Raw genomic sequence first — 27,435 nt, 5'->3', positions numbered from 1 at the left:
AGGTGTTTGTGGTAAATGTGTATGACCTGTGGGTCGGGGCACAAAGGTGTGGCTTATGTTATCTCTTGCATGGTGACTTAACCCCTAAGTCATCAGCATGTTTGAATAACCACAAGTGTTAGAAGCAATTTAACTATCTTTCAAAAAGGTTTTTAGAAAAATAGGGTAAAAAGCACTCTGTACACTTAACAATACCTGCTGCCTCCTTTGGAATTCAGTCTACTGGATGGAATCTACTGGGTTAAAATGCAGAATCCTGCACAACAGTCAGCTTACAATGGTTGTAGTGTTGAGACTCTTGAAGCATCTCTTTACTTTACACGTTTTTTACAATATATGTCTGCTGCTTATATGGCCTCTTTATGACTGAAAAGAAATCCAGTTTTATAATAAGTATTTAAGTATTTTTAAGATTAATTAAGTGTATTAGAAAATGCTTTTTGCTTGATTTATTTCTAAATTTCTCTCAACAGATGGACGACCTCAGTGGGAGGTAGAAGGGAAAATAATTAGGGAAAAGTGTCAAGGGGTGAGAAACAACTTTTCTTACTTTAGAAAGCTTATTTTTATTCAATGAGAAAATACACATTTTCATTGTTACTCTGAAATTTTAGACTTCATTTAGTAAAGTAAGTAGATCACTGGCTAATTCAGACAGACAATGGGAGACTTCTAAATTGGCTTAACACTGTAAAGCAGCCATTAAGATGATGCTTTGAAGGAACTGGAAATAGCATGCTTTTTGTGAAAGCAATGAAAAAGGAATTTGAAAACTGAAAAAAGGAAACTTAAGATAATTTTGCGAAGATGACAAATTATTTCCAGTGCGTTAAAATTTTTCTTAAAAACTTAATGACCCAAAATGCAATTCTTTGACTGCTAGAGGCTTTTTATGCTCTGGCAGATAAACAAAGCATCCTTTAGATGATGTGTCTATTTAATTAAAGCATTTATCTTCAGAGCACTTGCGTTTAAAAGAAAAAAGTCTCCAAATAAAAATTTGCTTATAGTACTGTTTTATTATGTAATGTGCATTAACTTGAAGTTTGACAACTTCAAAATATTAGGATGCTTTAATTTTGCAATAAGTGTTTTAGATATTCTGTAATTAATAGCGGTTTCATTTGCATTTGATACATAAAACTTTTTTGTTTCAACTTTCCTGTAGGCAAACATCGTACTTGAAGTTCCTCCATACCATAACAAAACCATTACAGCTGCAGTTCAGGTGCAGTTTTATCTCTGCAATGGCAAGAGGAAAAAAAGTCAGTCTCAGCGTTTTACTTATACTCCAGGTATTAAATGAAAAACACAGAAGTTGTATTTTATTTTGCTTTTAAAGTAGACATTTGAAAGAAATTCAGACAGCCGTGTCCCTTTGATAGGTACGTGAGTTAGCTTTGAATTGGCTATAAAAGAGCTTCTAAAGATTGTCTAATTAAAAAGCTGAAATACAGACTAATAAGCTCCAGTACTATGATTACAGCCAGGTATTTCTTCATTACATTTTCTAGAGAATTAATTTTTGCATTCTGCTTTTTTTTGAGAATGATGATGAATCTCGGAAGCTGCTCTTTAAATAACACTGGTGATGACATGGAGAATGGTGGGATCATAGAAGAACAGGTTTATGGGGTTTTTTGCCCTTTTAAAATGTCAAAAAAAACCTCTCAGGATTAGATACGAGGAAGATCAAAATATTTTTTCCCCCACCCTGGACACATTGCAGCTTACTGAGAGAAAATAGTTTGTAAGTTAGCCAGAAGTGAAAACGGAACATATTAACTGTAAGTGTAGTTAAAACATCTTAATCCCTCCTATTTGGATGTGGAAGTGGTTGCTATGAGACATGCAATGCCTGCTTCTTTGCCTGCCACTTTCTTTTCCTTTAAGAACTGCACACCCATTTAGAGCAGTCAGAATTCCCAGGGAACCAGTGATGGTGGGGACTCTTAAGCACTGCTTGGAGCACTCGAAGCCAGATATCTGAAAGAGTCTTTAAAGTCGGATATGAATATTAATATAAACTTCTTGGAGCCAATGTATATGCTGACAAAGCCAACTTCCATTAGTTTACACAATTTAAAATAAGTTGTGCTCGCTTGTTGTGCTCTAAAATTACCTTCATACCTTCATGTATTATGTAGGCAGTATTACTTTAGGTGTCTGATACGCCTAATTGTTACAAGATTTCTGGTAATTTTCTACTATTTTTAAGAATATAAGCTCCTAAGATAGTTACACATCTTAAACTGTATTTTTGTTTGAGAAATCTGTATTTAAAGTATTTAAATGGTGGAATGAAGTAATGACACATTACCTAAATAAGAAGCAATTTCAATCGTAACTGCAGCTGTTATTACACAAACACTTCAAAATCCATTTTATCTATGTATGTGTAACAGTTCATTGAACTGCAATATTTAGTTAACTGTGTTTTATAAAGTAGTAATTGAGTCATTAAGTATTAACATTTTTCTACTACTTGTACTTAAGATCAGTATCTTTTCATGAGACTATCAACAGTTAAAAAAACCCAAGCCTGTAACTGAAAGTGTGTAATTTTGTAACTGTATTATAAGAACAGTTGTTACCATCATTGAAGTTGAGGCATGTGCTGAAAGAGCTGCTGTAATTGAAACAACGTGCACTACTCAAACTGGTTTCTGTATTGCCGAAGTTCAGCTGTCATAGTGATCAGAGGCGAAGGAAAGCTTGAAGCCTGCTAGAAATTTCCTTCATGTTTTGCCAGTGCCTGATACTGAACTCACATCTGCCTGTTTTCAGTGGTGCCCAGCAGCAGCGCCCTGGTCCCTCTGGTGATGAATGCATCCTTTAGATGTACTGGACTTTCTCTAAGGGGGTTGCAAATGTCTTTAAATACATACATTACTTAGGAGGGTGTGTTAGAAGGGAAGATAACTACCTTTGAATACGTGCTAGGAGAGTTGTTCTGGCTTCTCTGGGTTAATATAGCAGGCATGAAGTCAAAGATGATGAAAGCAGAGCAAAAGAAGGGAGATTGCAGCATCGACACTAACAGTGCTATTGTGGTTGTTAAACAGCAATTGGTGTGTATTTATCCCAGGATACAGATGGGTTGGAATTGTGAAACTGTTTTACTTTTTCTAGTTATAATGAAGCAAGAGCACAGAGATGAGGTGGATCTGTCTGCTGTTCCATCTCTGACCCTTCCACACACAAGCAGCGTCCAGGGCCTGCATTCGATCCGAACTCAGCTGCCTTCACCAGAGCAAGGGCACCCACATGACAATTTGCTGTCCACGTCACCCAGGAGCCTCGTGTGTCCTGTTCAACCACCGTATCCAGCAATGGTGACCTCGCCAGTGTCCCACCTGCCACACATGCAAGGTAGAAACCTTAGTCCAAGTGAAGAGTGTCATGTTTTGCCTCCTGCTGTGGTTCAGTCTTTTCAGGTAACATCAGCACCTTCCGTGAGGCCTTCTTACCCACCTATGCAGTCTAATAACGTGTACAATGGACAGTCTGGTCTTCCTATGAACTCTGCCTCCAGCCAAGGATTTGATGCTATTTCATTTCCTCAAGACACAGCTGTACCTCATTTGATAAATCTTGGCTGCCAAGCTCTACCATCAGTGCAGTTTCATTCTTCAAATCCAGGGTCTGTGTCAACATCAAGTACGGCAGGGCACCCACTGGCACATCCAGCTCATTCAGGAGAGTCATCTGCTCACCTGCCATCAATGGGATACCACTGCCCAAGCACTGGGCAGGGCTCCATCCCTTCTGCAATGGGTCTCTCCCTCGGGCAGTCTTCTCCCCAGCTGCAGCAAGTCCCATACCATTCTACAAATCCGGCATCCGCTTCATCCCCGTCCCCGACAGCTTCCCACCCACTGGTCCACTCGCCGCTGTCTGGACCTTCCTCCCCGCAGCTACAGCCTCTGCCTTACCAGTCTCCGAGCTCGGGACCCACCTCCTCCCCCCCACCCACCAGTCACTCAGGCCAGCACTCCCCCCAGGCCCCCAGCCCTGCCCTGGGGGCTCTCAGCGCCGTGTCACCCCTCGGGCACCACTCCGTGTGCGACTCATCTCCGTTTGCACCCGATGGGGCAGCTGTTAACATTAAACCCGAACCTGAGGATCGAGAGCTGAATTTTCAAACCATAGGACTACAAGACATCACACTAGATGATGGTAAGTGGGTATAATATTTTAATACTGGGATATAATCTACATGAAACTACAAAGTGTGTGTGTGAGGGTTGTTTGGTTTAGAATGCACTCCTTTTCATGGAAGGAAATTTGTATCATCACAATGGAGTCATCATATATTTGTGTCCAAAGTAACAACTTATTTAAAACTAATTATATCAGCTGTAAATTTGTAGTTATACAGTTCAAGTATTTTTAGTCTAATTTGCCCATAGAATTTGTTTTTATCATAAAACAAGGCTTGAGGATTAACTCCTACACATTGACACCTTATATTCAAGGAATTGATTTGAAACCTTTTCAGATTGTCTCATTGGTATGTTTCAGTAAAAGTCATAGTAAAATATCTAAGTTGCACAGATGTAGTTTGGATTCTTGTTTCTTGAAGTTGTCCCAGTTTTGAAAGGGCAGGGTAGTGTTTTAAAAATCTATCACATGCATTTTGGCACTCTCTTAGTCTCCTCACAGACGTTCTGTAGATGCACTGCCATCATTCAGCACCTCTGCTCACAGTGGCTGTTTTGCTTTCTCCACGCTGGCTACCTTTTTGAGAAATTCAGTTGTTGAACATGAACAGAACAAGGACGTTTCAGTGCTAAAGGCAGGCTGTAAAAGTCTGTACTTTAAATACTTGGAAAGTGTCACTTACAAAACTTGTCCAACCAAGTGAAAAATCGCAACATCAGACTACTGGAGGCATTGATGCAAAGCAATTTATAGAACCTGTCATGCTAATAAGACTGGAAGAACAGAGGGCCTGGCCTTAAATGACATGTAAAATGTGTTTGGTATTGATGAAGGGAATCTTTTCTCCAATAGCCTTTACTGTTGTGGCTTGGGGTGTTTTTAACCATCCCTAGTAATTACTTAATTGCATCAGCAGTAGTATAAAGATTTAAGTGTAGGCCATCTGTTAAATATGCATGTCAGTCCCAGCTCCTGGCATAAATGCGGCCTTGCTATTGTTACCTCCTGACAGTAGTAACAAAATTTAGTAGGAAATGCCTTCAAAGACACGGCACAGTAGGAAGAAAATGAGAAAAACCAATATACTTGGGCTTTCATTTCAGTGGCCACCTTAATTAAACAAAGCTCTCTTTTTAGAAACACTGTTTATCCATCAACTTAACTTTATTTAGAAAAGAAGAAAGAGACTGATTCTATCAAGGACTTGCTGAGGAGAGGAGAGCAAGGCTTTGCAAAACAATATGCAGCAAAAAAGTAGCATTTTCTACTTCTGTATAGAGGAGTGAGAAAGAAATCTAGTGTTTCAGGACATGTCAGGTTAGAACCTACTTTTTTCTCATCCTTCTTCCCTCCACACCCACAAACAAAAGATGTAGAAATAAATAAAATACAACTAGATACTGTAGTTAGACTGTTCACAGTGTAAGCAGAAGTGTTTAGCATTTATGAGCATCTTGGCAGTTTGTTTATACTTGTTCAGAAATTAAAGTGGATGCACAGTAAAAAGAAAGCCATTTTTTTCCCCTACATCACAAATATTAGTTGCTTTTAGAAACTATTTCCATGGCTTAACACACTGACATTACTGAGTTGTTTCTGTGCTGGCAAAGACATCGAAGCACAGGAAAAGCTGTAATAGCCACACTTCAAGCATGGCCACTTGTTAATTGTTTAGAAAAATATAATCAATGTACATGTGAGTCAAATGGCCACAGCTTTATTAATTCCTTTTTTAAATAATGATTGTTGTAGAAATTTGAAGAATTTCTGATAACTAGTGATTAAACAAGACTCTTCCTATATGGAAAATTGAACATGGATTTAAACGCTAACTAGCACTTGGCAGCAGCAATAGGTTTGCAAGCAGAGAGATTCCCTGCCTTTCCCTTCCATGCTCCTGCCATGCCTGGGGGATGGGCTTGGGGCTTTTTTTCGTTTTCAATCAGCAAATACAAATCAGATGTCTGGTCTGAAACCTGCTGTTCCAAAAGTCTTAAAGGGCTGCTCAGTTCTCTCAACGTGAGTGAATACTTCCTCTGCTTAATCAGCTTAAAGTAAAAAAACCCACATGTTTAGACAAGAACAGTTTTTTAATAATATATCTAACATATTACTCTGGTTTTGAAATTATTTTAAATTTTTTTTCTTTCGTGTCTATTTGAATTTTAGTTTCCGTACAAATAGAGCCAGGCACAAATGGCAAATAGGTTTTTCTGCAATAATGTTATAACAATTAAAGAAAAACATCCAAACATAATTACATACATAAATGAATGTTGATACAGTATGTTCTTCCAACTAATACATCAAACATGAAAACTATATTTAGTTGGAAAATAGGTTTTTAAGGGTTGCCAATTAAGGCAAATAAAACTCTCAAAACACTTGAGACAAAGCCAATTGAAAATTCTTTAAATCATGTCTGGATTACTGACTTAAATATTTAAGTCAGTAGTCTTAAAGTAAACAAAAAATTCAAAAAACCCTCTGAGGGCATAAATTACCCTCTTTCTTTTAAGTAACATGCACTATTTCAAAATTAAAGTAGTAGATGTTTTCTTTGCCAAGAAAATATTTCAAGAAATATTTTACAAAATTTCAGTGCAGTATGGAAGTGCTACCTCATGACAAAGTCCTGGAATTCCTGTGTAGCTTGATAGGATATGATTTAAAATTCTTTAAAAACAAAAAACACTACAAAAAAACCATCACAAAACTGGGAAAAAAATAAAAGACAAAACCAAAAAAACATAAAACAAAAATCCCCACCAAAACACCACCACCCCACCTCCAGAAGTGGCAGTCTGGGTAGTAGTTACATAAATTCCTTTGAGCAAGACTCCTAAAAGTGAATCTTGCTGCCTCTTCAGCCAACAGTTAGGTGTTTTCTTCAAAACACACCAAAAACCCCTCCAAATCCACTAATCCAGAACTACAAAGCTGCTTCATCCATCGGTGCTCAAGCCAAGAGCATCTGGATTAGTCTTAATCCAGCACCTCCCGGAAGGTGTAACACATCTGGAGTCACCATTTACAGCTTCCCTGCAAAGTCTAAGATGTTTGCCAGTGACCAGTGGAGCATCTTTTTAAATTTTGGTGTGTTCCTTTGCCCTTTCTGAGTCAGAGCAAGCTGGGCTCTGTTCAGAGGATGAGTGAACACGGATTACATCATTTGAAAGCAGATCCTACACCTCTGTGTCTGCATAAAGGATGCTTTTTTCCCTTTTTTTTCCTATACTGAAGTTTGTGTGACTCTTCATTATCTTGTTGTTGAACAGGATCCTGTTGATGTGTTTAGACTTCTCTAATCTCCACCTTGAATTTGCGATTCTGCTTTGTTTCTTCTCTTCCTGTCTTTGCTTCCTGCAGGAAACACTTTTTAATTCACTTGAAGAAACAAGGGATCAACATGCATGAGGATACCTAGATATGAAAATAAAATTATATTACAGAAAACATTTGAAACAACACAATTTGAAAGTAATATTTATTGTATGTTACTACTTCAAATGTGTTCTGGAAAACTACTCTTTTCCGCTTAGGTCTTTGCAGTAGTCAGGCTGCACACACTGGTAAACTTTCAGACCAGAACTATGTGAAAGCAGCTTCTTACACTTTATTTGTCCCCTCTGCTTTTTCTCTCCCGTGGTGTGTTGTTGGACCTTTTTTCCCTGAATGTCTTTCAGCAAGTCAACCCTCTGCCCAACCCCGGGTTAACATCACCCTGAATAGACAGTGGAATGTTTAGGGCTGCAAATAGGTGTAAACAAGGCAGCTGCAGGGACAGGAAACAGGCAGCTGGTCATTTCTATCCTTTCCCATACCCATCATCCATACTGTGCTCTGCTGCATATTCCTCTAATAAAGGTCCCATTTCTTCCCCACTTGAAAAAAAAGCTACTCAAAGTCAGACTCAGTGTAGTTATATGATGAGGCCTTAATTATTTCCCCTCACTCTGATTTAAAAAGTGCTCCTAGTGTGATGGTTTAGCTATCCCACTGTCAAGTTTTAGATTTAAATCTATTCTAATACTGTTGATCTAAAATTTAATCTCTTGTGGTTTGCAGTTAAGGAGGGAGTTTACCTTGGATTTCATGGCTTTCTACAGTGATGAGATTTCTAGCATGTACAGCTGTATTTAACCATTTTGAAGGTATTACGTTAGGCTGTATTCAGCAAATCAGGATGACCTTCTACTAATCCTCTTACATTTTGTAACTCATTGCATCTCCATTACATAAAGCTGGAGATTAGAAAATCCAGTATGTGGATTTACTATAAATCATAACTAGAAATCCCCTAACCATTTTGTGTATATAAAGCAATAAGTCTGCTTTGTCAGCCACATTCCATGTAGAATTCTAAGCCATTAGCGTTCATTCATTTTAGTAGTTCTGTGATGACTCTCTAGCTGATAAAGTCTCTTGCTGAGAAGCTCAGATTATTCTGTCTTGGCTAGAAAATGTGTACATCATTACAGGTTCCTTTTTACTGTAGCTTCAGCTTAATTTCTGGAGAATCAAAGTAGTAATTAATAAGAAAATGTTGTAGAATGACTATTTCTGCCTATATTTAAAACGTATGCAGTAACAGGTCATTTGTAATTAAGGCAGTGTCCTGCCAAATGGAGCATTCAGAAAATACTGAATGAAAGAGTCTAGCTTAGTATGGAGGAGAGCAGCTCAAAAACCTGTTGTCTTGCTGGTGCAGCTCAGACTTGAGATGTACATCTCAAATCGAAGGTGGTTTTACTCTCTCCTAAGCATGGAACAAAATGTTGCACCTTGCAGCATGCCCAGCATGGGTTAAGATCCAGACTGAGCAGTAGTTTAAAAGCAAAAGGCTGGAGCAGTGAGGAAAGGTGAAGAGTGTTATCCATCAGGGGTTGTCAGCAGTTAAAGGAGGCTATGACCATATCTTCTAGTGGATTCATTGTGTCCATAAAATTTGAGACAGCAAGGCATCTATTGAGAAGACCAGTTACAGACTTCTGATTTGTAAAAATGTCAGTTAAATCCTCCGGTGTCTGACCAGCTCTCCCTCTGAGAGCCACGGGACATCTTGTAACTAATGCAAAGTAAGCTCGACTAGTTGTACCACTGCAGAAATATTTCCATTTAAGGATTAGAAGAGGTTAGAGACTTCTTCCACGAGAGCAAGTGGCATGTCTGCATCGTAGTGTAGGTGCTGGCAATAGCAGCAGAGCTGGAAGGAGCTCAGCACGCCTTGTGACACTGCAAAAATACACTGAGACACTTCAGCACCGCTTTCCACTGCACAGCACGTCTTCTAGCACCAAGGCTCATGCTTAATCCTGGGTCAGACTCATCTCTCTCCTTGTGTGAGAGAAGGGGGTAAACATGACTTAAGGGAGTTGGGTTTACCAGGATACAGAAATGCAGAGTGTGACATCATGACCAAGACATGAACAAGATATTTGTTACTGTACCACATACCTGCAGAGCTTGTGCTGTGACTCTGCAGGCACCTGCAGCTTCTCTATGCAGCTATAAAGATAATGTGCACAGGAAAGCTGGACTCCTCCAGCATTTCATGCAGCCTTATTTTGTCAGTTAATAAAAAAGTAGTACTTCTTAGTAAAGTTGGCATCAAACCTGAAATTATTAAAAGCAAGCCTAGTCTATTACTTGGAATGATGATGTGCAAGGCAGCCCACCGTGTCCTTGGTGGTTTGCCATAGCAGACATGGCCTGACATATGACTGATTTGGTGTCAAACGAGCAGAATCAGCTGTGGCTGCTCCACAGCACAGAGGACTGAGGGTTAATTATAGCCTGGCAGCTTTTTCTTTTTTGTTGTTAGGGAAAGTTGACACTGTATTAGTTGCTGGTCATGTGGAGTCAAAACCAGGCTAAATATACTGCACTGAGCAATGTGATGTAGTTACAGGGATTCTTCACATAAATGCAGCTGATAGAGTTCTTTCTGGAGTTGACAACAAAGGCCTGTGTCTGAGGAAATGTGTACTGCAGTCTGTCCATAGTGTTCTTTGAGGTTTACTGATCCTTGTTGCCTCTGTCAATAGAGCGATTCACTCAGCCCTCCCCTAAACACACAAAGACAATTGTATCTTTTTGTGGGGCATGTTTAGAAACTGTTACTTACTGTAGCTACACTACAATCACATATCCCAAAATATTTTTGGAAAACCACTTTTCTAAAACCAGTACATCTTCTAGGTTTAAGTCCCATTGCCCACACATCCTACTTCAGTTCAGTAGCAATAAAGGATACACAGGCTAAACTTCAAATCGGATAGTGCTATAAAAAAGGAAGTTAGTTGACTCCTGTAGGAAGAGATCCTGAAAATCAAATGGTATAACTCCAGTAGCCTTTTGGTCTGCCTGTATCCATAACAGAGCTCTAATTTTAAGTTGACTTCCTGTTTTGACCCAAATCTGGTGCAGATAATTGAAGGTTTAAAACTTTTCTTAACCTTTCTTTACTTAAGGAATGAGTCAAGACAAAGAAGTCATTCATGAAAATATGAATTTTTCATCAGTTAAACAGATCTAAAGGGTGTCAGCTTTCTTGATTTTTGTTTCAATTGAATAGTTTTGATTTTGGTTTTATATTCTTTCAGTACAGAACACATTTTGGTAGTGCTTTAAGATGTAAAAAACTTTCTCAAATGTTTGTGAAATTATGAGGTAGAAAGGTATTTTTAATGTATATTTATGTGGTAGCTCAAGTTCTATCTAACTTACATGCGTGTTGAACAAACCTCTTATGCTCCATAACACCCTTGAAAAGGCTGATGCTTTATTTACCACATTTCCTGACCAACAGGTAGTGTGTGCCCAAGGCAAGCGCATGTGCTTCGTCCTAGGAGGTGCTGGCTGGAGACATGTTACGTGTGCTATGCATGACAATTTGTCAGGGGTTGATAAAAGCAAACATTCAATACTTGGCAGCTTTGTTAGGGCACACGAGAACCTCAGAATCCCTCTGAAATGAATTAGAAAAACTGCTCAGAATCATGTTTCAGTGCTGGAGTGCCAGATAACCCTCACTGTATAAGCTGTGCTGTCTTTGTGGTGCACAGCCTGTTGCTTTAGGAGCTAATGAACTGCACTGTTCCCTCTGGAGGTTTTTTTGACAGTGTTTGTTGTCTACTCCTTTGAAAGCTGTGCCTTTAAAGAGGGTTGCTGGCAAACATTAATTTGTTTCATCTTGAGGTAGTTTCCTGCCCATCTCCCTGGTTTCATTAGATCTTTATTTAAATATCACTTTCTTGCTGTTTCTACCGTAATTGGTGGAGGAAAATGCTCTTTTCTTAATCTCCTATTATTTGACAAGAATTTATCCTTAATCTACTCCTTTCCTTCACAGTGGCAGTGGACATTTTCATTGAAACTCAGATAAAGCTTTCCACTTGCCATTTAAATACATGTAACTTTACACTTTGAACAATTAAACATAAGAAGTCACCCAAAGGAGTCATTTGAGCTGCTTGAATTTCAGAAGGAAGTAAGAGTAGACTCATTCTCCTGGGAGTGACCCCTAAGCAGGGCTTAAAAACCATGCTGGCAAAACAAGTGTGTGCATCTATCCAGAAGGCACAAATTGGCCAGAGTCCAGAGTAATTTTGTTAATTGTGTTAAAACCTAATTTACTAAACTTGCAGCTCTGTCTTGCACAGGAAAAAAACCCTATCTCCAACCCTGTACACTGTTGTAAGCTCTGCATAGCCACCAATCACAACTGAATAAACACACACTTGTTGGTTAAAGTAATGAACACACTATTTGACATTGATTTTTCCTCCAGGAAAAGCAGTTCAGTGAAACACAGCTCTCCACTTCCTCTGGGATTTCTCACATGGCCTTGGTCTCAGAGAGCCACCTGTGCCAAGATAATACTTTTATTCTGGCACTTGGATCTGTGTGTGGTCTGACTGCAGAGCAGTACCTTGGACAAAGTGTACAGACAGTGTGACAAGTAAAGAGGAAGCCAACAGCTGTGAACAGGGACAGTTTCCTTTGCTTAAGGGGTAGAGAAAATAACAATAAAGGTTTTATTTACTAGTACTCTTTTGCCTACCTTGTTCAGTGGAGTTGCTGTCAAGGGGCACAAGCACTTTTTAATTTGACCACAGTAAGTAAAGCAGATTGAGAAAACTGCAGGAGGAATGTCTTAAACTAACACAAATACTAAAACAAACTTAAGTAGTATAAAAATCATGATGATACAACTAGGCAGACATCCAAAAATATTAACCATTACCTTTATGGCTGCTAACTGAAAAGTAACTAAGTATACAAGATAAGTGATACTGTTTTTTATAAGCACTCTGATAATTTATAAATAGTTATTTATGTCGGCTTACGCAGTAGTTAGTTGTGAATGAAGCTGGGTATTTAAATTTAGTGCTATTAAAAGAAAAATGAAAATCAATTCCTGGTTGAGTGAACTGTAACTTCTTGGTTTAGTCCAGTCAGTAGTTATGTCTGTCTTCTTCTCTGATACAGACAGTTTTATCTCTGACCTGGAATACCAGCCATCAGGTTCAACAGAGAAATGGACTCAACATTCAGCATTCATGTCCAACTCCTATGTGGAAAATCTAGAGGGTGAGTCTGCTTATTGAAATGCTTCAATGTTTGAAATTGGAGCACAAAGGAAAGGGGAAAGTCTTTTAATAGTCTTATGAGCTACAAGTGAAAAGCGCTGTGTAATACTGAAGTATTACTGTAATTGGACACCTGTGTATTCTGAAATAGTTGGAAATTCAGCAGTTGTGAACCAGGTGTGCAGTCACTCAGTGAAATCCTATATAGAGCTGCCACAGAACTTCCTGAGTGCTGGAGGATCTAGGAAAACAAAGAGGATATGAAAATTTTAAGCCAAATATGGGCAAGGTTAAAGAGTGGCCAGATAAGTTACCTGAGAAATTTGGAATGTTTCTCTTTATTAAAAAGATGAAGCAATATCAATTTAAATAGACGGAATACAGTGGTGTGCACCACTGATCTAAGTATTAGGAATACAGATTCATAACTAGATTTCAAGTTGAATGTGCACTGTAATTGGGAAAGAACATCTGGATTTATTATTTCAGCTTCTTTATTTCACATATAAACAAGATAATTATGCACCATGACTCTTCTAAATATTAATGTTAGAAGTTGATGCATGGTATATGGGTGTTGTTTGTGTTTATATTTAAGTGTTTTTTACTTTATTACAAACATGCCTAAAATGCCAAAGAACTACACCGTCCCTTTTTTCCAATATATATATGCATATACACATATATTAAAGCACAGATAACATGTTTTACATTCCCCAGTGATTTTTAAAGGGTAATACCTGTAAGTGTACAGTAGATTTGGGATTAGTAACAGTAAAGTAATCAAGCTCTTAATAAAACTTTCACACAATTAGTGTGTAGACTGACCTTAAGTTTGCCTGTGAAGCTGAAATAAATCACACTGGTCTTTTGTCATCTTTCAAGAAATTTAGTTCTGCTTTCCTTACATATCAAAATGTTATTCGTAACGTAAGTAGCTCCTATTTAGAATGGCAAAGCTAGGGAAAGGACTCTGTACACTAAGTTGACATTCCTAGATACTGAAACAGCAAAACTATTAGTAAATTGCAAGTTATAGCTTAGATTATTTCAGTGTTCTAGACTATATCCTGTGCAACTCAGACTCTGATAGGTTCAGAATAATTGTTGAAGAGCAGAAGTTCTTGAAAATTCAGTTAAGTAATAAAATAACCCCCAAATACCAGTCTCATCAACTAAAGAATAACACACAGGTTGGCAAACCCCAAACTTGGGCTTATGAAATGTACACTGACAGATCCCTTTTAAAAAAGGCACACAGACAGAGACCCAGACCTGGAGAGAAACATGCTTACACACAAGTGCTGGCATGTGAGAAATACAATTGAGAAACATGGCATTTGTTTAAAGCTAAAATAATGGGTATTTATTGTATTTGGCACAAGATAGTGTGGTACAAATACGAGAGGTTGTTTACACAGGAGAGTAGAATGGTTTTGTACCTTGAAGAATGCAGTGGCAAATGAGAGACGCTCTCTGTATCCGTTGCTAGTACAGAATTCTTGCAGAGACAACTTTCAGGGTTAAACCAGGAAGAGTATAGCTTCTAAATGATACTGCTGAAGAGGAGAGCAACTGTAACTGTGGTGTGCTGCAGGAGATCAGAGCATCTGCAAAGGCAGGAAATAACTAATGGAATACTTGAGTCATCCTTTATTGAATGAGTGTGATGACTGCTGTGTGGAGTACTAAGTCATGAGGAGAACCCACAAGGGGAAATATCTCTTTATTTGGTCCAAAGGACCATACAGAAACTGCCTGGAAAAAAATAAATCTTTGTTTTGTTGCAGTTTTAGCACTACAGGCTGTGACAAACTTGAAAAGGTGAACTATAGGAACTATAGGAACTCACTGAGATATAATAGGTGGTCAAAGGGTCAAATAGTTGCAAGCAGTCTGCAAACTGTTTATGAGGTTCTTATTAAGTGTACAATTACTCTGCAGTGAGAGAGACTACAAGCTGCTTCCAAATGCAGAAAACAGAAAAGAACATGAAAACTCTTAGATTAAATGTGAAACGTGCCCCACAGATGACAAATCAGTTATTCAGTTAAAATAAGATAAATGATCTTAGAAAGTTTTTTATATTGATGTTCACAGTTGAAGAACTAGAGATTCTCATCCCCAAAGTCGTTTGAAAAAAGAGACATGTTGCAGGACCTATCCAAGGTAAGGTGTCAGTGAAAAGTTTTCAGAACAGATAGTGACAGACAATTGTCCTCAAGTAGATGACATGCCAGACAACAGCTCTGAAAGACTAAGAAGCAGTTCTCAACTGTAATGTATAACCTCTTGCTTAAATCTGATTTAGAACCTAGGTGAATGTGAAACTGCTGCTGCTCAGCTATTCAGAGGGGTGAAAACCAAAAACTGTCTAGAAACCTCTGCAGGAAGACCTTGTGATTAAAGAAAATCAGGTAGTTTAAAAAAAAGTAGAAATTAGAGTAAGGGAAAGAATAAAACCTGCACTAATCATACATACAATGACAGTCTCTCTGAACTATTATCATTTAAAGCTGTCTTGAATTTACAATGGACAATTCTATGAAAATTTGCTCAGTAGTGTTAAAAGTAGTCTTGAAAGGGTGAATAAATGCTAGGAATGAGCTTGTTATTATATTTTTTTTTATTTATCCAAAACAAAACATTCAGCCATTTATTAATAAGAGCATCATTTTTCATCATGATGTCATGCTTCATAACACAAGAGTTTTGTTCTGTTCAAATCAGCAAATATGGATCACTTTCTGTAGGTGGGAATTTCTCCTGAGGGACTGGTCAGTAGTGGAACAGCTGATAAGATCAGCACCCAAAGCTCTTGTGTGTCACTGACTGCACAAATGTTCAACCTAATTTTAGTTTATCTTAAAACTCTGGATTGCAAATTGCAGAGTTTTAAGAGCTCTCCATGAACAGTCTGGCTGTCCTGCACAAACACTGGAACACTGGCTTTGTCAGCTGTCCCAGTGCAAACCTTCAGCAGCCCAGAGGCAAAGTCCTGGGCCTGAAAGACAAGGGCAGGGGAGACCCCAGTGCTTCCATCTGTGCAGTGAGCAGGGACTGAAACCAGGCAAACAGAGCACGGTGGGAAGTGGAAACAGTGGGAACAACCCAATAAAACCCAACAAGTGGTTGCTCTTATTTTACAGCTTGACAGCAGATCCAAAAGTCAGACCCACGTCTCTGTTCCACTGATGTTGGTGTTACTACACTGCTTAATGTATTTGCAGGGTTCCAGAGGCTTGAGCCTCCAGCTGACCTTCAGTGCTCTCTCAGGGCACAGAGGGAGAAGAACTAAACAAAAAAAAAAAGAAAAAAATGACAAAACCCTTTACAATACAATGCTACAGTATCACTGGTATTGACCAGGCCAATCTAACCTGTCTGGAGCTGATTTTCTCTCTACCATGTTAACTTCTGTTCTGCACAATCCATTTTTAACTCTTAGTATAAATTTACCAGTCAGCTTACATTCTAGATAAATACTAGGGGAGGAAAAGATGAAACTATTGCAAATAAAGTAACAGCTGAAATTCTGAAATCTGGGATAACTGCCAAAGAGGTCAATTAAATAGACAAAGTTGTTAAAATCATTTCCATTTCACAGCCCAATTAAAAAAAAAATTAAAAAGCTGTGTTGCATTTTGATCTGAGCCATATCTGACAAACAAGTTTTCAAAGTGCAGTTATCAGTGTTGTAGTGGAGGAATATGCCACACATGTACACTGTGTAGTGTGTGCCATCCTCTCTTCTTGTGATCTGGTCCAGTCATTATTTCAGGATTAGTGACCCAGAGTGTAAGCACAGGAGACATTTGATAATGCTTTTGCTGTTATCCACTCAATTGACACTGATCATCCCAAATTATTTTAGGTGATCAGTAGGTACTAGATGACTACTAAATATTCACAATTATTTAGTATGCAAGAGATTTCTGGTTCCTCATGTGTTGACAGTAGAGGCCCGGGGTCCGAGATTAGCAGTGAGAACACCTGGTACCACACACACCAAACAGGCAGTTGCTAACTGGATGGCTTTTAAGATTAAGTGAAAGGGCATATGAAATCTTTCTAGCTATATTTCTAGGACATATAATGTAGCCCAAGCAGCCCATAGTCAAAACTAGGAAAGGTGGGATAAAGTGTTCTTTTGAAAGTATAGGAAAGAAGTTTTCTTTTGTTTGAAAAGCATCAGCAGTATAGACTGAGCTCTGCCCTTTCTCAGAATGGTTGAAATTTACTTCCTTTCCTACCTGAAGAGCTTGAGTTTTGCTAGACAATGTTATAGAAAATGTGTTTTTATACTCATGAACTAAGTTTTCAGTTTTAATCACAGACTAAATGGTCTGTAATTGATCCTTGGTGGAAGATGATGTCATGCATTCAAATACTAACCTTTGGATTTCTGTTTTAGTCTTTAATACCATTTTCTCCATCACAAATTAATACAAAAAAGAAAATGCTGTATGATTTCACCTTCAAGCTTGTACATTTCTGTGCAGGATTTTGTCTCTTCTTACTGACTGCATGATTTGCATTTTAAACTACTTTATGCTATCACCTGTATCTCATCAGTCTTCTGGAGTCTGCAGGCTACCCCCATCCATTTGTTGCTCACAGAGTTCCAGACAGCTGAACTGGACACTCCTGGAAAGTACCAAATGGGAAGATGTGTTAGTTGGGACAGTGGTCTAGGAGAAAACACCTTGGCCAGACACAGCAGTAAAAGTATTCTGGCCTTTTCTTGAGGCCTTCATGGTGCTCTGACAGAACACTGAGTTAGATACTAATTTTTTTTAAAAAGGCACTTTTGAATACTCATTGGGTTTATAAATTAGCAAATCTAACAAAGCCACTGGGGCAAGTAAGAGTTATCCACTAGAATTCTCTGCTGGGATGAAGACAAGATCCTGCATTTTCCTAAGAAATGGTAGATGCTTCTAATGTAAATCCATGTAAACCAGAAGCACTGCCAGAAAAAGCACTGCGCTATGAAACAGCTTCTTACAAACAAATCAATGATTATTTAGAACAAAACAACACAAACTAACCTGGAACTTCAATACTCATTATTACATAGTGACTTATCCAGAAGTTTGGCGAATAAAACCCCATGTGACCAGCTATTGTATTCAGTGCAATGTGTTTTAAGGAAAATGTAGTACCACCTGGCCACGTGCTGTTCAGTTGAACATCTTGGCCTGTGGGAACTACAAAACACTGCAGCAGCAGAGACCAGGTGGTGCTGATGGTGCCAGTACAGATACATATCATCCATCAAAACTTACAGGAAGTAACTGTCTAATAATTTCAAAATACTGAACTTCAAAAAGTTCTTTTTAATGTTACAAATGTTAGCAGTACTGAGCAGCTGCAATACTCAGTTTGCACAGACCAACTGCTTGGTAGCATTCAGTGGAGCTGAATGGACAAGAGCTGTTAGAAGTCCTGCAGTTAGAGCAAGCTAATGACAGAAGCTGATGGATCATAGCTCTTCTAAATGAACATCTAGATTTTGTTTAAAAAACAAAGTCTTGGTTTTTAGCAGATGTTTACTTATGGCATTGTGTTGGCCTAATAAAAATACTTGGAAAGGTGCCCTACCTGCAGTCACACAGTTATCGGTGTCATAGTGCCAGTTAAGTTCATTGAATGAAAGGTTTTTTTGAAATCAAATAAATTGCAAATCTTGTAATGCTTGAGGGAATTGGCTTTTACATGCTGGTCCGAACTGTTTGAACTTTGTGGCTGCAATAACATGTGTGTTTAACAAGCTGTCCTTGCATTCATGCAGGAGAAAACCATTGCCAGTGATCAACTCTCAAATAACAAATGCCCCCTCCATGGTTACATATGGGTTCTGTGACATGAGGTGGTTTTAAAGCTCTCTCAAGTAAATTAAGAGAATATGACAAAACCTTTTTTCAGAGTTGGATTTCATGTAAGTTACACAGATTTGAGTGTATTCACAATATTACTGCATTTTCTTTTAGACCCACTTATGCTCCGCTGAAGGCAGTGCTGAGGCTGGGGAATACTCTAAGCAGCAAGACCAATTTACACTACATGTACATTGATTTTGTTATGCTTCTACCAGCCAGGAATGGTCAGTAGGAGGCTAAATCCTGCTATGGAAGATTAAGGAAGCACCAAGAAGGGTGGTGGAGTACATCAATACTCCTGTAAAGTTACCCAAAGGAGAACAAAATAGCAAAAGCCTGGGTTCCAAATCTGTTAAGACTTTCAATAGAAGCAGCTTACTAGCAGAGCAAAACATTCTTTTTTTTATTAAGAATGATCCTTACTCAACAAAAGGGTCCCATTAAATGCCTGTTTATAGAAGCAAACTCATGCCAGTAATAAAGGAAAAGCCTCAATAACTTAACATATTCAAAGTCTTTCTGAGTAAGAAATATCATAGCCTATTGCCACTCAGTCATGGAAAACAACAGGATTGACTGCCTCTACCAATTAAATAATAATTCAGATTTTGCTTATAATCTAATATTTGTCTAAAATTTGTCATTACTATTTAATTTGATATATCACAGCTTTTACATTTATCCATTAAAATAATTATTTTTGTCATCTTCCAAACTCAAGTGTCCTGCAGCAGTTATCTAAGCTTCAGAGTAAAACTCCAAAATTTTCATTTGTCGATAACTTAGGTGCTAGTTTGTCACATTCACAGAGACGTCCCTTACTTTTGAATAGTACTAGTTGATTAAAGTTTGCTGAATTTGACATATATGCACAGACACACAAACTGACTGACCTGCATATTAGTCCATTTTAATTATTATAGGAAAATTGACTGATAACAAAAGATTGAGTTACTGCAGCTTCAGAAATGCAAGGATTCAGAAAACTGGCCCATCAAACAGGTATATAGTATTTAAAAAGAATATTCTGTTAACCCAAATCCACATTCTGAGGAAGTTCTGTAAGTAGCTTGAAAGAGCCAGAGTTGTTAATTTGTTGTGCCTGTAACACTCTTGACCAGAAGGAGTTCTGTGGGGAAACCTGCACTAACCTGCCCTGTGCTGTGCCTTTCAGTTACCTGCTTCTCGTGAATACTCACGTGCCTCTTTTCTTCAAGGGTATTAGGGATTCTCCAGCGTGGACTATGGCGAGTACATGTGTAATAATAAGAGAAACTAGAACCCTTTTTTCCCCCTTCTTCCTGAAACCAGGCTCCTCCTTCATCTTCTGTTACTTAACAGCATCAAGGCTTAGCACTGAAATATTTCTTTTTAAAAGGGATATACTGATGACTTCTGCCTTTTGGAAAGCATAAAAACAGTCACTTCTTAATATTTATTCTTTTTTTTCTAGTGAATGAGATCATAGGAAGAGATATGTCACAGATCTCAGTGTCACATGGAACAGCAGTGGCCAGCCAGCCTGCACGTGCGTGTCCTGGATCTCTGGAGACAAGAATATCTGATGGAATCCAGTAATGGATAAGCTAACAACTGAGCATCCATGAAAACTTCACAGTTTCTCTGAATATTTCTTCATCCTCTTCCTCTTTAGACTTACTGTGCTTCCAACTCTGTGGCCTTTATGAACTGGAACAGTGGATCCTTGCAAAGCCCTTTCAGTGGGTTACATTTTTGATGTAGAGACAGAGCATTTTAATTATAGTTCCTCAGATGCTGTAAAGAGACTTCTTAAAATGGACACACAGAATCTACACCAGATATTTTAACTGTTTTAAAGTTACAAACAAGCTCTGCTTTTTGCATTTAAATAGAATACTTTTATATTGTAAGTGCTTCAGATGTGTGGAGAGGTTAGTTTGCTCTTATAATATTCACAGTACTGAATGTGGAAAACACATCTTCAGTGTGCTGCTTTCCCTTAGAGATAGTAGAGTTTGTAACTGATGATTTGTAACACCTTTTGGTCATTTTGGAAAGCCTTTAAAGCTTCTATTGTTAATTTTTTTTAGTTAGATCTTCCAGTGGCAAATCATACCTGTCATCTGAAGCCAGTGCCATGGAAGCCATTGTGTATATGAATACTGTAGTGTTTTCTTTCTTAGATTCATAGGAAGCAAAGCCAAATGTAGATCTGCACTTGTTTATAAACTGAAAATGTTACTTGATAGGCTGCAAAAAGACCATTCCATCATGAAAGTGTTGGGATAGAAATTACATTCCAAAATTTAACTTTTATAACTTTGTGGATAATCTTCCTGATTTTTATTAGCACAGGCTCCTTCTTGAAATAGCTTTTTTCTTAGAAAGTTACATTTTTAATCAAATTTGAGCAGTAGGCTTTTAGATTAAAGAACAGCAACATCAAAGCCATGTTAGACACAGAAGAAAATTTTATATTTGCTGAGGATCTAAATGTTCCCTGCAGAATATGGTTTTGAAATCAGCAGTTCAGTGGCATTCAAGTTTTTGATGCAATAAATCATTTGATCACATCTGTATGTTTTATATGCTGTATGCCTGATCATGCCACTTAGAAGTCCTAAGGAGATGACAATTACAGTTCCTTAAATTTAGGCTGTTTATAAATGTCAGTTTGCTCACAAGTAATTTACTGTGAATTAGTGGTCAGGTAGTGTAATGTGTCTAGGTTGAATTGTAAAGGTGTGGAGCAGAAGCTACCAAAGAAATCCACCAAATTCCCCACGGCAGCAGTGAACTCTGTGCTGTGCTCCGAGGATGCTCCCTTTCCCCCATGAGCTGATAAATTGGAAACAGTCTGTTTACAGAGTTATTTAAAAATCTCAGGCCTTTACAATGGGACACCTTGGAGAGGATGTGAAACTGCCTGTGCCACATGCATTTCCCTGCCCCAAAAGGTACTCATTTCCAGAGCTTTCCTCCATGGAACACCCAGGGTACAACAGTCACAGAGACTGAAGGACACAGAATGTCAGAACATCCGAGATATTCAGTTTAGTTCCTCACTGGGGTGAGCCATAATGCTCTAACAAAAATTGAGTGAATTACCTCAAAGAATTAGAAAATTAAAAAGTCTCTCTGCGTTGGATCCAGTTGGGACAACTGGGGACACTGTAGCAGTTGAACACATGGGGTGCACACGCCTCTCTCTGTAGCCTTGGAGTGTCTGCCAGGGGAAAGCAGTGCTGAGTTCTAGTGCCTGCAGGAGGAAACAGCTGCTCCTGAGGCTGCATTTTGGCAAACAGGCATGGGGAAAACTTTCCATTGAGCCTTTTGCAGGCAAAACGTTACACCTGAAGTCAGTGCCCAAGCAATACCATTACAGTTGCTATAATCACATCTCTGTGATAGCTGAATCATGAACTTTTTAAAAGGACATACGTTGAGCAGATGAAATTATAATTTTATCATGTAACTTCCTTTTAAGAGTGCAGCCTGAGGCTACTATCTTGATGTTTCATAATTATTTCAAACAACTTAGTGCTCGGCCACTATGTACCTGCTGGGAATCTTAAGCATCCTTTTTGTGAATGTACTGTTCAGTGGTGCAAATCTTGAAATTTGCAGAAAAAAATGGGCGGGGCTGGAATATGAAAAGTGTGATATTGTAATTGTCCTCAGCAGTGGTGCTTTACTCTGTCCTCTACTCATGTTAAAGATCCTACAAAGGACTCACGTGCTCAGAAATACATCTACTTGTGTTTTTAACACCTTAATAACAAAACAAACCACGTAACACTGTAAACTGTGTAATCTGTCTGCAGAGTGTGTGCTGGTGGCGAGGCATGTTCCAGTTTTCATTCATCTGTTGGGTCTTTTGCATTAACCATTGTTTGTAGGAGAATTCTGACTTAAAAGCTTTTCATACTATATGGGATTTATGCTCCTTTTTCCTGCTGGTACAGACTCTCCTTGCAAGTTCTCCAAGTAGCTGGAATTCACACTGTACCTAAAATACAGGAGCCCAAACAATCCGGAGTTGCTATGCACTAAATTTTCTGATGCCTTTAAATACCTTGATGCCTGTAGACATAGAGACGCTTTCCTATTTAAAAATGAAATTTAAAAAAATAGCTTTGGATACTAAAGCAGTTTTGTATTTGCCTTGCAAAAGCTTCAATGCAAGGGTCTTAATTTTATTTTAGCTTGTGTGATAACGTAGGTAAAGACTGTTAATCTTGTATAATTTTAGTGATATAAAAAGCACACGATCTCTATTCGACTATGCAAATTTAATTAAACAGCAGAACCTGGCAACTGTTGATATTTTGTTGGCATCCACTTCCTTGCCCTTAAGTCCTGTATTCTCCCTGAGTAGTTTTCCAAAAATTTTAAATAATTTAGATTATCCTGAAGGAAAGCCTTAACGATGAGGTAGCTTTTCTATAAGGAGGGTCAAAGGTCAATGTTAAAAAAAAAATAAGGGGTAGCATATTAATCCAGGGGGGAGGAGGGTGAGTTTTGAAATTACTATAAACTAGCAATCCAAATTTCTGTAGTAAAACTTATCTGTTATCAGGGGAACTGCCACCCTTTTTAAACCAAAGAATGAAAAGAACGTAATAGTTTTGTTCTGATACAAAGCTTTGAAACTCTATTTTTGATACTCGTAATGGATGTCATTCCTTGAGGTTTGGAAATCGTTCAAATTGAAGTTTTATATTTAAAAATGTGGGACAATAAAGATTAAGTTCTAGATGTTTACAGAGCCTTGTATTGTAATTTCATGTACATTTTGTATTTTAAACATTTTTGTAAGTTATGATTGCAGTGCTACTTGCAGAAATAAAGGGAAAAACTTGCATTTAGGCTCTTAAATCGTAGTGTTCAAATAAATAAAAATAATGCAAATGCATTGTCATTTATTTAAAATGCGGATCCAGATGCAGAGTGGGAAGAAACTCCCTGTTTGTGATGCAGTGGTAAACAGCTGTGCTCCGTTGTAACACGAAAGGAGGGACATTTTATATTCCCCCTGGAAGAGTGGTGGTTTTGAACAATCTGATAAGAGTTTGGGGCTCAACTGAGATTAGAGCCAGCAACTGTGACCCTTTACATACGTAAGAAGTGATCAGCAGTGCTGGCAGAGTATCAGTTTGCACAGTACTGGTGGCTTTCCTATTTGCAAGTATCATTTCAATTAGACAATGACAAGATCATTTTGAGAAATTATTCCACAAATTATTCAGGGAGTGCATCATAAACAGTAATTTCCATTTCTGAAAGGATATTATTATAGGCAAGATGCAGTTAAACTGTTTCTGAAATAAATGTGAGATTCCTACAAAGTCTAAATTATTTGCCTATTCTTGGCTGATCAAGCAGTGCTGAGGGAAATGCCTTTGGGAAAAGGCCTTAAAACCTGTATCTTATCTCAGTGATGTTAGTGGTACTGAAAAGGTTTTTATGTCCCTTGCAGTTTTGTTACAGCACCTTTTACTTACCTGTGGAATCCCTAGGCCCAATGTGTGACATGTGAGAGTGTTCCAAACTCAACAGGGAGGCAAAAGCTCTGGCCTTTGGTTCCCAGTTGCCACCAGCCCAGGCTAGAAAAGGAACCGCGATGGCCAGCGCAGGATTAGCTTCTCCTTGGAGTGCCTGTCCTGGCCCATTACCCTCAGCGGTGCTTTCTGTCTATAAATACAACAGAAAGGGGCAGCTGAAGTGCCAGTGACTGAACCGCAGTAATTATAGCTGAGGGGGAGTAAAAATAGCCCCGGCAGTTTGCAAGCTGTTCACGTGTTTTCGAGGGTGATTACCCGGTGTATAATTAGCACACACCGACCCCAGCAATAAGCCATTGACTGGCTGCGTCTGCTCTGCTGTCAGTTCAAGTCGTCCTTAGATGCAAATGGGCTGAAGGCTGATTCGACAGGGGAGAGGAGAGGATCTGCAGTCACACCAGGGCATTCAGAGCTGAGCACTGACACCCAAAGCTGTGGTGTTGAGAGAGGAGACTTCATTCCAGGCACCGTGAAAACATCACTCTATCTTGCAAAACACTGTTTTGGTATCTCAGGTGATAGAAGAGAAGAAATGTCTTATTAAGGTCTTTTCCTTTAGAAGAGTAACCAGCAGTTTGTTCATTTAGGACCCAAGCCCAAAGGAAATGCTGGCAGATATCAAGGCCTTTTAATTCTCATTGTAGCTGCTATTTCTTTACAGTATTCCATGGCATTACTTTTGTTTTTCTTCCTTCTGCTTGTTTCTGGACTTCTGTCACTCTCCTTGCCTAACTCAAAATACCACTGTGTGCTCTGAATCCAACACCTACTCCACTGCAGTGAATTAGATGAGGATTGGGATGTTTTGCAAATAGTCCCCTCACCTCTTATTTTCCCTTGGATTCACCTAATTTACAATAATAATATTCAGGAACTAGCCACTGCTGTAGCGAGTAAAGTATTAGGATATGTGAAAGGCCATGGAAATGAAAAAGGATTTCCTATGTATTTAAATTCTTGCATAGTTTTGCATACAGTCATCTTCAGTAATGGAAGTTAACACTGGACTTTATTCTGCCTGGTAAAATGATAATGTTTATCAATCAATCGACAAAAAGCATTGTCATTTGCTGAGATTCTCTAAGACAGGAATTATTTTACAATAACCTACTGTTACCTTTGTTAACATTTGCTACATGCAGAAGAAAATGGGAAAAAAAATAACCAGACTAAGATATAGAAGTAATAAAAATAGGATATTTACTTTGCAAAGGCTTGTATGTACCATGAATCTTGTTTTGGAAGAGACTCACCCACTAGAAAAGTCAGGCTATATAAGTTCTCCAGCTGTTTCTGCAAATGTAAAGTTTTTGTTGTCTTTTTATTATTAGAAACTAAAAAAAATACTTATCTCTTCCTTACTGTCATTACTGTGACACCTGCTGGTAAGAGCGGGAAGGAAGAATGTTTGCAGTCTTTGCTTGTTCCCATTACAAGGGCTCTCCTCCGAAAACAAACAAAAAAATTCATTCTATGACATTTCTCATTTGACACTTTTATGCATAAAAATGCCTATTTAAGTGTTGTGCAGTTGTTGTGTATCCCAGAGAAACACAAAGAGCCGCAGGTACAGGAAAAGCTCAACAGCTCCTGCCTGGAGCCTTAGAGAAGCCGCCCCGGGGGCTGCCCTAGCATGGCCTGTTAACCCTCTGTGTTCATCCATCAGCTCATCCTGCCCTCCCAAGGCGCTGCACAAAGAGTTACAGTGCCACAAAGAAACACCTGGAACGCCTTTCACAACCCCAGTCACACACATGCTGATAAGGAAGTGCCAGCATTTAAGAGGAGGGGAATAAAACTGGATGGGCAAATAAGCAAAGAAACAAACAAAAATACTAGAGTCACTGTTTGTTCTTTCTGCAAGGCCATGTTTTGGTCTAAGATCATTAGTAACTAACCAAAACTTGCTAGAAGTAGATTTGATGACATCTAGCATGGGCTAAAGGGCCCTGAAAATTATATAGGCAAGACAGTCTGAAAATAAGAAAGAGCAGTTCTGTTCAGCAAGCTCCTGCCCTTTACATCAAGGAGTTTAATGCCAACAGATAACTCTGACAGTTCATATTGCAAATAACTGACAGTGAGTATTTGAACCCCAGATGTTGTTTGTTAGGTGTTTGCTTTTGGGGTTTTTTCCCACCAGTCTCAGTAATCAGACTCCCCAGTTTTGTTTCTGGTACCAGTGCAGTTCCACCCTCTCGTACTCTCCTATTCACCTCACCTCTAGTATGTGAGAAGAGCTACTGCCAAGTCTGTTCTTTTCTGTAATTTTTGATCAAAGGAAAATGATGCACCTAAAGAGGACTCAGTCATGAATATATTGCTTAGGAATGCAGTGTTGGATAATCAGTGTTATCATGTGAAGTAAGTTGGAGGGAAAAGGGAACAACTATTCCTACAAGTTCTTGTGACAATGGAATGATACATGACTGATGACTTAGAAAGGTCCTTCATGTAATAAAAAGCAGAGAAGACAAGGAAGCAGCCTTCTGAAAATCCTGGCAGTTGGGCAGGTGAATGTTTCTAGAAAACAGGCACCTCTACACAAATAGGCATCTCTACACGTTAACAACTGCAGAGTCTGGTATCAAAGACAAGTTCCTAAGCCAAACTTCCTAGAGCTTCTGCATGCAGCGAGAGCAAAGCTGGCATAGCACTGGCTGAAACATCAACATCACCTTTCAAGATTTAGTCTGGTATTGAGCATTTCTTTAGAACAAGGCATGAAAGGCAGAGTTGCCTTCCTAAATTCACTACAGCTTAGTACAAAAGGTGCAATGGATTCTCTCTGCCACGGTGGCAACACCACTGCAACAAACACACAGAATAGCTGAGCATTCTCTTATGTGCATCATAAATTTCTGCTCACTGCAATAAAAGGATCTGTTTGTAAATATCCCATAAACTCCATGGTGTATCCCCAGCCAAGTTGTTCTTACAGTGTATTGGAAAAGGACAAGACAAACTTTTAGAAATCAGTATGTCACTGTTCTCAAGTAGGAAATTCTGTAAGTATGATGCAAGAACAGATTTTTCCGGTGTTCTCTCATTCAAACAAGTGCCTGAAGAGCCTGCTGCACAGCCTGTCCAGAGCACTGGTTCTCTATGATTTAATTAATTAAGGTTTAATTTGAGGTCTGTCATTGTAAGAATTGCATCATAATAAAGGTGCAACCATTTACAGGTCAGAAACAGTTTCAGTTCACAATAGATTTCCACCTGAACTGCCATTAGTTCAACATCATCCTG

At 38.6% G+C, this 27,435-nt stretch overlaps 1 protein-coding gene across 4 annotated transcripts in view; it reads left to right on the top strand.

Annotated features, from left to right (window-relative positions):
- Window positions 1-23,386, top strand: part of NFATC3 (nuclear factor of activated T cells 3) — a 62,834-nt gene extending 39,448 nt beyond the window's left edge. The window contains exons 7-12 of one of the 4 annotated variants that reach the window (XM_027698228.1): window positions 474-529; window positions 1,169-1,295; window positions 3,133-4,179; window positions 12,658-12,759; window positions 14,859-14,927; window positions 20,094-20,206. In XM_027698228.1, coding sequence (XP_027554029.1) covers window positions 474-529; window positions 1,169-1,295; window positions 3,133-4,179; window positions 12,658-12,759; window positions 14,859-14,896 — 1,370 coding nt within the window. In that variant the 3' untranslated portion in view covers window positions 14,897-14,927; window positions 20,094-20,206. Of the gene's footprint in view, window positions 1-473; window positions 530-1,168; window positions 1,296-3,132; window positions 4,180-12,657; window positions 12,760-14,858; window positions 14,928-20,093 lie in introns of all 4 variants that reach the window. The other 3 variants (XM_027698227.1, XM_027698225.1, XM_027698229.1) reach the window with 3 other exon arrangements.
- The last annotated feature ends 4,049 nt before the right edge of the window (window positions 23,387-27,435 follow it).

Source organism: Neopelma chrysocephalum, unplaced genomic scaffold (assembly GCF_003984885.1).
Source record: "Neopelma chrysocephalum unplaced genomic scaffold, ASM398488v2 Primary Assembly neopelma1_125, whole genome shotgun sequence".
Classification (NCBI taxonomy): Eukaryota; Metazoa; Chordata; class Aves; order Passeriformes; family Pipridae; genus Neopelma; species Neopelma chrysocephalum.
Note: the sequence above shows the minus strand (reverse complement) of the source record. Positions and strands in the feature narration are given on the sequence as shown.